The sequence below is a fragment of the Heptranchias perlo genome, chromosome 10 (genome assembly GCF_035084215.1).
Source record: "Heptranchias perlo isolate sHepPer1 chromosome 10, sHepPer1.hap1, whole genome shotgun sequence".
In the NCBI taxonomy this organism is placed as follows: Eukaryota; Metazoa; Chordata; class Chondrichthyes; order Hexanchiformes; family Hexanchidae; genus Heptranchias; species Heptranchias perlo.
This window is the reverse complement of record NC_090334.1, coordinates 50,619,346-50,633,138: the sequence shown is the minus strand read 5'-3', so window position 1 is coordinate 50,633,138 and position 13,793 is coordinate 50,619,346. Positions and strand designations below refer to the sequence as shown.

Sequence of the window (13,793 nt, the reverse complement as noted above, 5' to 3'; positions counted from 1 at the left end):
GGGAAGCTGCATGTATAATGTTTTAATTTTTTTTTCTGCATTTAAATTTTGATGAAGGTCTTCTTGAATATTGCAGAGCAGTGTATCCCATATAATAAATGCCTCGATTTTACAATTCTTATCCTTCCATGGCCTCGCTCCTCCTTATCTCTGTAAACTTTTCCATCCCTACAACCCTCTGAGAACTCTGCGTTTCTCCAACTCTGGCCTCTTATCCATCTTCCACTTCCTTCACCCCACCATCGGCGGCTGCACCTTCAGCTGTCTAGGCCCTAAGCTCTAGAATTTCTTCCCTAAAACACTCTCTCTCAACACCTCTCTCTCCTCCTTTAAGACCCTCCTTAAAACCTATCTCTTTGACCAAGCTTTTGATCACCTGTCCTAATGTCTCCTTCTTTGGCTCGGTGTCAATTTTTGTCTGATTATGCTCTTGTGAAGCGCCTTGGGACGTTGTAATACATTTCTATTTATTAGAGCTCTTTCAGATAATATGAATAATAGATAGCATAGATTTTTTACTGTATGTTCAGTCTGGGTAACCTATGAGGTAACCAAAGAGCTCTATAAATCAAGACATTAAATTGATTTCTTTAGTCTTATAAGTAGCATTTATTTCATTTGAAGAACAGTGAGTGAATATTAGGGCTAGTATTTTAGAATTTTCAAAGCTGCTGCCACTTTGCAATGATTAGAACATAAAAAAATTCAGGGTGAGAATAGGCCATTCATCCCATCAAGCCCACTCCCTGCCCCACTATTGTGCTTCAAGTTTAGCTCAGTGTATAAGCCTAACCCAGGAAGAAATTTGCTCAGGCACCTAGTGAGTTCATTGAACACTCTGACCCCACTACCACTGAAGATATATCTGTGTTATCTGTTGCTTAAAATGATCCCTACAAAGAAAATACTTTTCATGTCTTAACCATTTTCCCTGCTTTTGGCTAGTTTTAAATTTATTATTCAATAATTGCAATGTTTCCTAAGTTTTAATACATATGAAGATATCTCATGTGTCCTTGTGTGATGCCACAATTTAAATGGTATAACACATGACTGAAAAAACTGGACTTGAGAGTTATTTAACTACGGTATTGCACCAGATCCTGATGATGTTCTATTTATACAGTAGGTAAGTAGTTATAGTTTAATTTAGTTTTCAGGCATTTGTTTACATAAAGAAAATTTAATGAATTTGGAAGACCTATTGAATTCATGAATAAAGAAAATGTAAAGAATTGAAGAACCTACCTTGTTTTCATACAAATCACTGAGGTGGAATATGGTAGTTACTTGCCATTATGCAGTTCATTCAAATTTGTGGCATTGGCGATTATAGGTGATGAATTTGAGTATATGTCTTGTCAAGGGATAGTTGAATCATATTTGATAGATTTCATATGTTTTTTTATGACATGGTCAAATGTTATTTGAGCCTTTCATTGTTGGTGCCCTTGTTTAAATTTGATTTTTTTGTTGTTGCTTGTGACAGCAGCAATGAGATATGTGGTCACGTAGCACACTTCGTGATTGTCGAAAATAGTCTCAGGAGAAAATGGTATCTCACACATGTCATTACACTGTTCCTGAGGCCAAATCTGTTGTATAACCTTTGATTATAAACACACACAAGAATAATTCAAGACATCTGAGATCTAAAAAATGGATCTTTCAAATATTTTATGCAGCAAATGGGGCCTGTTTTTTGATCAAATACTGTACTGCAGGCAGACATCAAAGGAAATTACCGCTTGTGTTTGGCTTGAATTTTTCATAAATTCAATTTAATGTAAATTGAATCTGCATTTGTGTTTTAAGGTATTTACCAGTTGAAGGAATCATTACTTAAAATTATTTTTGGAACTTTAAAGTCATCTGGGTTGCTTCAATATTGCATTTGTCGAATATAATTTTAAAAATTTGTTTCTGTGTATTGATTTGAATCCACTGCTGTAGCAGTAATTGATATTTAATTCGGATTTAGTTCGATGACTCAATGTGAGAGCATTGGTTATATAAAGAGAAATTTAATTCAGGGCTGAGGTAATACAAGATGAGCAGACATCGCTACATGATGTAAGTGTTAGCCAATGAGAACTCTTAAAAATAGTTTGCAGGGCGGCATAGACCTATACAATCATGACAAAAGATGCCAGATCGACAGAAGACTTCTTAACATTTTTCTACTAGAATATTCACATATCCAACAATAACACTATTTACAGAATAGCTTAAATTTAGCTTTTAAGAAGTGTAAATATAAACTGGTTATATGTATAATTAAACAATAAGTGGACTCCATGCATAGTTGTAGACCATGGCCTAGAATCTCCTGGAAAGTTTTGGCATAACTACAGTGTAAGAGTGGCGTGAGCCAATTTTTAACCAAGCAAATTTGCGCACAATCCGGTTTTACATGGAAATGTTGATGCACGTGAATTTCCTCGATTTGTTTGAGGCTCTTCCGAGTTACTAGCGCTGAAACCCTATGCTGCTCATTTACATAGTCCCACCCCCCCCCCCCCCCCCCGTATGAAAGACCAGCTGATGTGAGTTTCCTGGATTTATGCTGGCGTAGATCTACGCCCAAAATTGTAGGTATAGCACGGCCCGAAGTCACCTGATAGTGGCGTAACTGAGATTTCTGGAGCTTTATAGCGATTTTCTTTGCGATTTTTAAATTTTTCTTTATTGGGACCTGCACTATACTTAACCCAAGTGTTATAAGTTTCAGGACACTCAAAATGTTTTGGTCCCTCGCCCCCTCCCCCGTGTGTTCAGTAAGACTAAGCAGCTGGAATGGCCTTTGCAATTGGCATACCCCTGTTCTGCATAATAATGGAAGAGGAGCAGCACAGGCAAGAGGCTCTGAGAGTGACTCACCATGGTAGTAGATGGTGATAGAGTGAAATCACTAGCACAGCAATACAATGACTGGGTAGTGGAAATCTGAAAGCTCTCTTCCAAAAAGGCTGTGGATACTGAGTCAATTGAAATTTTCAAGTCTGAGATCGATAAATTTTTGTAAGGTAAGGGTATCAAATGATATGGATCAAAGGCAGGAAAATGGAGATAAGGTACACATCTGCCATGTTCTGATTGAATGGCGGAACAGGCTTGAGGGGCTGAATGGCCTACCCTTGTGCCTATGTAGTTCTGTGTTTGTATTGAGTTCTTACTGAATAAGAGATTTGATTTGAAAGTAGGCATTGCACATTTTCCGTCAGCTAATTATGGGTAATTTGGAAAGCATTTGCCTTTTCATACATTATTAAACTTAGAGTTTCACTGTATACAATGATGGGTTAGCAATAAAGCAGGTTTAGCTTTTTTCCTAGGTTTATGGTTGTGGAGAAGGCTTTAAAATGCATGACCAAACTCATTTAGGACTTTAAAGTTATGTACTTATTCTGGGTAAATATCTGAACAAACCCCAAAAAAGGTTGTCACAGACTTGCTAAATTCCTCACTTCTCTAATGTGTATCTTCTGTCAATGCATTGAGATGAGTAAAAATTATGACATAGCAAGTCTGTGTTACTTAGTAAACAGTAAAACACTTCCCTTAGTTGTTTTGGCCTTCGGTTTAAATGCGACAATAAAAAATTTATTGGTTCTGTAAGAAAACAGCATTCAATGGCCACAGCACTAATTCTTGGGAAAATACTAGGTGTGTTTTGTTTTAAACCCTAGGATAATAATAGCAACCTAATATTTATTGCATGAATTGCAAGCAGACTAAAAGTCACTTTATACAATTTTAATATTTAAATGAAAGAAGTTGGAAGGCATTGATTATGAAACCACAAAGAAGTTTACAGAAAACAGTTGGCTCTATTCTTGCTATTGATATACACACTTGCTGACAAAAAGCAGTTTTGCATAATTAGAGAGGAAAAAAATGAGACACTCAGACAAAAGATACTGATGGACTTTGTGAGTTAACAAAACCCTCTCAGCTAACTTTAAAAGGCATGTCAGTTGATTTTTCTGCCTCATAGTTGAGTAAAAGTGTGTGTTATTGTTATAAGCAGTTCTTTTCAGGAGAAGCCTTATCTGGAGAACCTGAGGCATCGCACTCAGCAGTAAATGGAAATTCATTGTTGGAAATTGATATATCTTTAGGCAATTTCAATGACAATAGGCAAAGAAGATCTAAGAAGCAATGGACGTCTCTATAGTTTTACCTGCAGTACATGGATTTTTGCTGCCCCTCTGCAGTAGACACATGATTAGCAGCAGCCACACATGTCCTTGAACAAAGGCATGGCTTAGGACTGACAGTGGGCTAGAGGTTTTACACATATGGTAGAAGACATGGGAATTCAAACTACAGCATTTAAAAAGTGTTGACAGCTTTTATTTAGTTAGTTATTTTTGTTCCAGGTGGTTGGTTTTCTTGATTAGCAGTTCATTGAAGACTCAGTTCCTTTTCAACTGCTGCATGTTTCCGTTCGTTGACTTTGATAGAGTGACTGAGACTGTTGGATGTATAGTTTTACTTTACAAATTATGCCTTAGTATAGATGCTGCTATGCATTGACATCTTATGGAAGACACATGGAAAATAGGATTAACTGCTGTAATATTTCTGGAAACTTGAATGGGCCAGAGGGATATGATCTGTAAGAGGCCGAGCTAAGAATAGTCACAGTGGTCCAGTAAAGCTGACAGTGTGGCCTTAATTGGTAGATTGGGAAATATTGTTCAGAATGAGCTACAGCCTCAATAGTAGTGTGTGTACCTTTTGAATCCTTAACTTCAAATGGTCAGCTTTATATAGCTAGCCTCCTTAAATATGTTTACTCTATTATCACGTGTTTGTGAATTCATCTCCAATGCCTTCAAAATAGAGCTAAAGCATTAAGCTTGTCTAAAATTTAATAAGTATGTGTTTATTGATTCAACTGATGAAAGGAAGAATTAAATTAGTATAGAAGAAGCTTATGTATCTGAAATTATTTCATCCAAATTAACACATTGACCATGTGAAATTACTACATTAGGTGTCTCAGTATAGTTCTGATTATTCAAATTACAAGGAAAAAATGCTCAGTTACTACCAACTTTGTCCTGAGATTATAGGTTGACATTGTTATACATACTTTTTCCAAATAATGAGGAAAATAATTAGCAAAACTGAGAATACTTTCCTCATTAATGCCAAGAGTCTCGTTTTAAAAGATGTCACCTTTTGTCCTTTCCTCATCTTTGTTCCAAAATATCTCTCTTCGTATTCAGTTAGTGGATGCATGCATTTAATTTGGATGTGGTCTTACCTCCCTAATTGAGTGCTGTTCTTAAAAGAGCATTTAATAAGTCTGCTTTTTTAATTGAAAAACTGTTAAATACCCACCCACTCTGCAGGCTATTTCATCTAGCATTTGGAAAGGATTTCATTTCATTATATTTTTATAGTTATGCCAAATTGTTGTTTTAGATCAACATATCCCGTGTGTATATATAGCTCAATTGTAAAAACCAGGAGCAGCTGTACTTGGAAGACATTCAGTGGCATCTGTTCAATGGGAGTACAATATCTAGCATTTTAAAATTTATTATATTTAAAAAGTATGTATAACATTGACAGTGCTTAAAGAACCAATGATATTTTCAAAAGGGAAAGGTGAATGACCTTGCAAACGGTTTTATTCGTTACACTAATATGAGCTACCATTTAAACAGGTAGTAAACCTAGGTGATGGACTACTGAGAAACGATGTATGGCAGATATTCATAACAAAAGACAAGCAGCTCTGCAATTGAATGATAAAATGTGTGACAATAATGGAAATCGGTTTATATTTCTCCATTACTTCATGGTTGTCAGACTGGTTAACTGTGCATTACTCTGACCAAAGCCTCTTAGTTGTACGTTGCTTGTCTAGTGAATTCATGGTTGTAACCTCTAATACTGGGCATTGTAAGACATGCTTGTCCACCTTAATTAATTTTAGTTGTCACTATTGTAACCGTTGCAACGAATGAGGGAGCTAACCAATGACGATATAAAACAAAATGCTTTACAAGTCAGTCTGTCATCCACCCTTTGCTATTTTTTTTCTTTTTTAGGCGCAGACAACAATGACGGAGAGTGGAAAAGAAGGTTTGTCTCAAGAAACCATCGTCCCACAGAGCAGCAGCAGTCAAGCATGGGTAGCAGGCCCACCAGCCTCCCAGAATTCATTACTACCTGGTGGGATTTCTTCTGGTACTTCAGCTGCAGCTTCTTTCTTCATCAGGTATTGGATCGTTTCATTCAAATGGCTGGAAAGCAGTAAGCTACATAAACATTTGCAGTTGGTCAACATGATTTTTCACAAAAAATACTTCAGGAGAAAAGTAATTTTAATCAGCAATAAATGTGCAGGAGTGACAGATATTGGCTAACCTTTAGGAATTGATTGTAAGGGCAATAATTATGTTATTGGATAACTTGATACTTTATATTTCTCTTGCACTCCATTTTGTAAATAATTTTTTTTTCTTGTCTCCTTGGGATAGATCTTGACTTTGAAGTCAATGGCTGTAAACATCGGGCGAGATGTAAAATGGGCTGCCGACTTGCTATCACCCGTTTTACACTATCGCACGAAGTCAAGATCTACACCCTTACGTCTGCCGCCTTCTCTCCTTACATACACTATTCCCCAACTGAGTGACAAAGCCACATGTTACCAGACCCATGCGCAATCTTCTTTTGAAACTGCTGGGAATGCAACAGCATCATGGGATACGTTGATTTTTGTTATAGTTTCACTCTCTCAGGGGAAGCTCCCCGTCTTTGCTGAGCAGCTTTTCAGATGAGCTGGCTGAGATCGGCAGTGCACATAAGATCATGGGAATTGCCAGACAAAAAAAGACCAAGGTCCCTCTAATTGGCCTTCTACCATCCTATTAGTTGCACGATACAACAATAATGGAGTTCTTGACTAATCATGGCAATCAATGCCTATCAAATAATCGACAAGAGACCCAGCTATGAGACGAGGAAAACCCGGCAGTGGTGGAGAGCTTTGGGAACCATAGATCCAAAGTCACCTTTTCCTCCCAAGCATGCTACACTTGCCTTATGTCATGTCATAAATCACTCATATACTGTATCCCAAAATATTATTTTCTGAGCGAAATCTATGTAATTTGTATTTGAATGGATCAACACTATTTGCTTTCACCATGTCCCTAAGGAGCCTCTTCCATAGATTGACTACAATGTATGTGAAATCATTGGGAGAACCAAAATCTTCTCACTGTGTGACAAAGTGGGTCCGTGCCTTAATCCATTGAAAATCTAAATCATTCCACTCCAGCGAGATATGTAAAATATTACCATTTCTGACATGCCAGAAACATGCAATTTCTTTTTTATTGACATTTCAAATATCAATCTTGCAGGACAGATGGTGGTTAGGACAATGCTGATCTGATTGAACTAATTGCCCTCTGCAGTCCTTGAATCTTGCTGGTTTTTTCCCCTCACTCTAGAATGAAATTGAAACCGTATTCAGTTTAGATCCATTAATACCCATTACTATGTGAGCAAAAATGCCACACAAGTATATTTACTGCTATCTGTGATTGTTGAAGAAGTCATCATTGCACTGAAATAAAAAGAAATGATACATTGACTCTAAGTAGATGTTACTGTCATGATATAAATTGACTATCTTTGCCATGTGGGTCAGTCAAAACAATGTACATATCTCAGTTAATGTCTAATGTCAGAGATAATGGATTCAAACATGTTTTGTGTAAAAGCTTTTGCTACAGTGACTACACTACGCAATTTGTATTCTTTTAAGTTCACAAAAGAATGTATCTTTCAGTGTTCTGGGCATCTCATGGGTTATAGTAGTACTGTGCTGTGGCCTCTTGTATTTTTGTGGTAACCCTTTATTTAGAGGACGAGCTGTGTTTCTATTTCACTCACAATTCCAGTTTCATGTTGGCTTCAGCACCAAGGTTCTTTCCCTTTGTGCTCACTGCCACTGCATCCATCCATATTTTGTGTATTTCTGATGTTCTGTGGTAATAATGTCAACTATATTTTAATAATCAGTGAGTGTTGCTTTGTAGACAGGTTTCTCCACGAACTTCAAAGATATTTAAAAGTAATCACAAACACATTTTTTATATGTGTTTACTGAATAGATCAACTTATTGCGTTCAGGGGTTGAATGCAGAAGAGGATCAATTAAAGAGATAATAATATTACCTGTATTGACAGGGTCTACAAGTAGATGGTTTTGAAATAAGAAAGATGCATGGGATTATGCTAGAATGGCTGCTGCTATCTCCACTAGCTCCTCCCTGCTCCAGGTTGCTCATTAGTGTTTTGGGGGATAAGCCACAATTGGATCTGCAACACTTGGTAGCTTGCATGGTGAGGAAAGCAACAGTTTTGCTGTTTGCATCATGTGTATGAATCATACATTTATCCTTCATTTACTAACTGCATTGAATGAGTAGTGCTTTGAGGAGGAGAAATTAGTATGGATTAGGCTAACTGCAGCTGCAATAATACAAAGACAATGCAAGACCACTTCACAGAAGAGATTTTAGTGGATCTTATGAGTAAAGGGAGGCACTGGCGACTATAGTTTATTTTGAGACAAGTTACATGAAGATTTTGTTTTAAAATCAGGAGTGCTATAAATCAGGTTTGCTGATCCCTGTGCTTTGACCCCATTGAGTAAGGCTTCGCAGCAGGAGCCTTACTGTGCAAAATGTACCCCATTGTTCTATCAATGCCAATCAACAGTTATTGATTTCAACATCCAGTGTTGTTTTTGCAGTAGACTATTTAAAAAAAAATTATGGTTAACAGGATTTCATCTGGGGTGTGATGGTGGTGGGTTCTGGGGTGGGGCTTATCCACAGCATTTCACCTGTGATGGAGTTTCATGAGGGCGCAGGCAGTTCCAGCCACCTTCTGCAACTGACATTACAGATGGAGGCGGGACTGATGGGATGATGTCAGCTCTGGAATTCCCACCAGTGATACCTCCAATGCTTCAGTTACTATTCTAGGCATGAGTCACCCGGATTTAACCTGCTTAACTAATTCATCTCACTAAGTTGATCAGTTTTAACCAGCTCCCTAGCTGGTCGATTTATTGAGATTCTCGTACAGTACAATCCCCACCACTTACACTGTCCATACTTATCACGGGCATCCGCCTATATCAGGCAAGTGGCCCTAACCATTTGCCATGTCCACTGAAGTCAATTACAAAGGCCCCGCTTATAACATACTAAGCACGCTGGCTATTTCAGGCAATGGCGGATCAGACTTGTGGTATTACATAGTCCATCAAATAGCATACCTGAACCATGAGTCTTACAATAGTCATCCCATGAAAGGTTTCGGATGACATCCTACTGTTTCTGATACCACTTTACGCCCTTTGGTGGATTAAAACCTTAGTCTCCAGACACTTTGCCTCGGAGGAGAGTCATCACCAGACCATTCTTTAAAGAGATGCTACACGATGCGCTGTTTAACCCTCTTGCAAGCACCAATTTTCTTTTGTAGCCTCCCTGCTTTCCAAAATATACACAGCACTCAGTTTCTGTCTCCAGCTATCAGAGTTTTGTCATTGTAATAACCAATAGCAAAGATGCAGTTTTACCGTCCATTCTTTATAGTGGGCAAATCACGTTGGCACCAACACGTCTGTTATAAGTGATGGGGACTGTATTATCTTTTAAATAAAATTTAGTTTCTCAAAGAAATGAAGCTTCCTTCTGTGAAAGAATCTGATGAAAATAAAAGCACAAAGTAGTACTATTTTAATGAAAAGTTTTGTGATGTGCAGTTTGTAGGTTTAGCAGAGATAGAATCAAAAGATCAAAGCCACCACATCAACAGACTCTGAGACTGATTTATAAAGAATCTTCTAAATGTTACATTGCACATTCAGTTCTCATTTAAAATGCAACAGTCACAGGTATGTAAATTTCAGCACATTTGTGACATTTTGCCATTCGTTGGATGATGTATATTAATGCTGATGCAAATTGTAGGGTAATGTGAAATGCACGAGAAAAGTGACCTTCATGTCACTTGCACTTGTGAATTTAATGCACAGAGGAAAATATTGTCAAGTATTTTTAAACAGGTAAAACTAATGTAGTACAATGCACAGTTCATTGAATTGAAGTCAGTAAAGTACTAGTTAGCTGTGCTGTTTTTCGATATTGAATGAAAAACTCACCAAAGAAGTTAAAAACCTGGTTAGGATAGTAAGCAGTACAAATGTTCCTGCATTGAACTGACGAGGTGTTAGTGGGGTGAATGGGGGGGAAATCCCAGGATGGTGCTGCTCAAATAATGGCAGGTGTAAACAAACAACTGTAAATATTTGCAAATTTCAAAAGGACATTTAACAAGCTCGTTAATTTTGTTAATATGACAAATGTACAGTTCTACCTTACGATTGTTAATCTGTAAAGTTGTCAGATATAAAAACAGAAAATGCTGGAAAAGCTCAGCAAGTGAGGCAGCAACTGTGGAGAAAGAAACAGCGTTAACGTTTCAGGTCGAAGACCTTTCGTCAGAATGTGGATCTGCAGTATTTTGCTTTTGATGAAGTTGTCAGATAGTTTTTTTTAAAGGATGTTGATAATATATATATATTTTTAGCACAATTTGGTGTTTAGAGATGAAATGTTGCTGAGTATGTTCCATCTATAGTCAAAGCAATGACAGCAGAATGCAGCCTACGTAATGTTAAACCATATTGCAGTCACTGACACTTGATGGGTCAGTGATAAGCATTTGGTCATTAGGATCGACCATGAAATGCCTTCTATATAATTGAGGTTACTCAAAAGAACAGATACCTTATCAGCTTTAGCTGTGGGGGCACAGCTTGCTGATGCTCAATGTACTGATTGTTCTGTGACTGAGCATATGATTAGTGTATTGAGGCAGTATGTTCCTAATGAAATGGCAGAAAAATGCATATCAGTAACGCCAGTGCTAAAAAATGACTAATGTGGTGTTCTTCAATGCATTTCACTGTTCAATTAGTACCTATAAACTGTGCTAGAGGCATCAATTTGTTTTAACTCTAATGATCAGATGGGTTCTAGTAAAACATTGCTAGCAAGACAATCTTACTCCTTTTACTCATTAATTTTTCTCATGCCTCATTTTTAGATTGGGACTGGGGTCCAGTAATTTAGAACTATTCTGGTGTGTCTTGAGTCTGCCTTAATTAGTTTATTACTGCAGTGATGCCATGTCATCTGTTTACTGACAGTATGTCACTGCAACAACAGTGCAATTGAATGGAAGCTCCACAATTCAGAAGCTGGTTACCTATGAAGTTCACAGCTGACAGCCTGGTAACATTTTTACTGGCAGCTGCTGAGATTTGAGGGGTGCTCTTGGCAGTATAACTGGGGAATAAGTGCTGTTGAGGCTGATTTAACAACAGTAAGCAGGTTGGTTCTCTTGTTGGCTGCTTGCGTTAAACTCTATTTATCATTCTGTCAACTGGATAAAAGGGCTAAAGTATTTCTTAAAGAGGACAGATTATGTATTTATGCTGCAGTCCATTTTTAAAGACAATGCTTTTTACACAGTATGTACAGTTTATAAAAAATGTAACGCCTACCTTTTGGCTAAGAGTGCCCTCAAAGCCGTTTATGATCAGCACTGTTGAATTTTTGAGGAGCAAATTTGTGTCTATGTGTGTTAAGATTCAACCTTCTGACATGTGACCTTGAAAAGTAACCATAGAAACAGATGTATCATAAAAAGGATTATCCATTTCCCTCTGTTCCAAATGTAGTGTATAGAACTTAAACTTTGCCCTTGACGGTGAATTGTATTAAGAATTGCTGTGGCTTGTTTGCAAATAAAATGCGAGTTGGGGGATGGGCATTGAAGGTAAGGAAAGTGAGAAACAGGATACAATAGATTCTGAGGAAAGTCGATGTTAATTATTTGTGTATTTTCCACTGAGGTTTGCATTTTATACCAAATTATTCACGCGAGAAAACGTGACGGCAGCAGAATATACCAAACAAGTTGTTATGTATAGACTGGTTGACTTTGAAAGCTAAAGGTCACTGATTCATATTTAAATAAGACAAATGTGAGGTGATAATGGGCTAGCTGGTCATATTGAATTCACACTAATGGGAGTGTCAGTGGGTTGTATGGTCAGAAAGGGTCAGCAGCTAATAGCTCAATTCTATACAGCCAGAATACTTCCCAAAAGACATAAAAGGAAGGAAGTTTATTCATGTTATGAATGCTTTAAAAGACAGAAAGCTACTTCTGCATGGAATTAATCCCCAACGCTAAATAGGTGTGATAGATAGTGCTAAAAGTAAACAAAAAAAAAATCAAAAATAGGAGTGACCAGCATCTTGCGTCCTACGCTTGAACAGATCTCTGTAGTGACAGTTTTGTGACCAGTTTTAAAGTATTATGCTAGTAATATGACCTACAAAAAATCTTTCAGGTGTATTTAGTTGCAATCCTCTAATTATTAGGCTTTTGTTTTATAATCCTTAAGGAAGGGGCAAACATTTAGCAGTTTAGTTTCTATTAGGATCATGGTGTAGATTTATAACCCATTAATATTATTTAACCACTGTCATGGCTTTTATCAGTGCCAAATTCCTAAGCACTGATTTTTAACTCTCTCCACCTGGCCTATACAGGGCAGTAGCAGCCTGAATATGGCGTCCGGTCACTTACCACCCTGCTTTTGCTGCTACTTTGCCCACTGCCATCTTGGTAGAGTTCTGAATGGGCAGGCAGGAGGCTACTTGTAATATGTGAATCAGGGTCCAATGACTTACATAGGACCTTGGTTGCAATTTTGAGGTACAAATGGGCAGAGTGTGCGCGGTGCAAGCTCTGCCTATTTGTACCTCAAAATTGCAACCACGCACACTCTGCCCATTTTGTAGTGAGCGGCCTAAACAGTGGACTTTAAAGGGACCATTGGAGGCAGCTCACAAAATGGCCAGGGAATGACTAGTTTTTTTTTGATGAGGCTGAAAGGATCAGTAGTGCTACTCCTGGGCCCACGTGAAAAAAAGTCTGGGCTACTGTGGGCCTGTATAAAATCCCCCTTGGATCACCACCCCTGGCTTCAACTGTTGACCAGCTCAGTGTGGGAGCCGGCTAATTTCCCGGCTTCCCAGAACTGGTGAGTTGTAGCGGGATGCTTGTTTGGCGCCTGCAACTTGCTGTTAGAATGTAAATTAGGCTCAGGCCTCAAAATGGCTTGGGCCTCACTCCGGCAAGAACAGGCCACCCGTTCTCCATCAGTAGTTAAAATCACCCTTTAATGTGAATATAGCAATCCAGCTGCTATCTGAGGTGGCGTACACCATCAATGTAGGTGGGGATCAGCTGCAATATCAGATAGCAGAACCACTTCAGCCTTCAATGTAAATGCCAGCCTGTTGTGTCAGCAAAAGCAAAGGTGACCAAAAAGCATGACTGCCAGAGGGCTGTGTGGTTGAAGCACCCATCTTCCATGAATGCTGGCAGGCTGTTTGGCTGCAGAGGGCATCATAGACAATCTCAATCCTGTCTTCATCCATGCACATGCAACTCCAATAGAGGGACAGTGGGTGGGTGGGGGGTCACTGGATATCGACCAGGAGCAGGAGCAATGGCTTGCTTACTCCTTGTTAGCCCAAGGGTGCTGAGGCCAATTGTGGTGCTTCACTGCTGCCCTAGCTGAGGTCAACAAACTGAGCACTCTCAACATTTTTGCTAACTCTTGCTATGACTCTTTTCTCCTGGTTGCAATTCAGGTATTT

At 38.3% G+C, this 13,793-nt stretch overlaps 1 protein-coding gene across 3 annotated transcripts in view; it reads left to right on the top strand.

The window, feature by feature from the left end:
* The window catches only part of kif26ab (kinesin family member 26Ab), a 176,284-nt gene that overhangs the window by 70,464 nt on the left and 92,027 nt on the right, over positions 1-13,793 (top strand). For all 3 annotated transcript variants that reach the window (XM_067991715.1, XM_067991714.1, XM_067991716.1), the window contains exon 4: positions 6,069-6,238. In XM_067991715.1, coding sequence (XP_067847816.1) covers positions 6,069-6,238 — 170 coding nt within the window. The remainder of the gene's footprint in view (positions 1-6,068; positions 6,239-13,793) is intronic.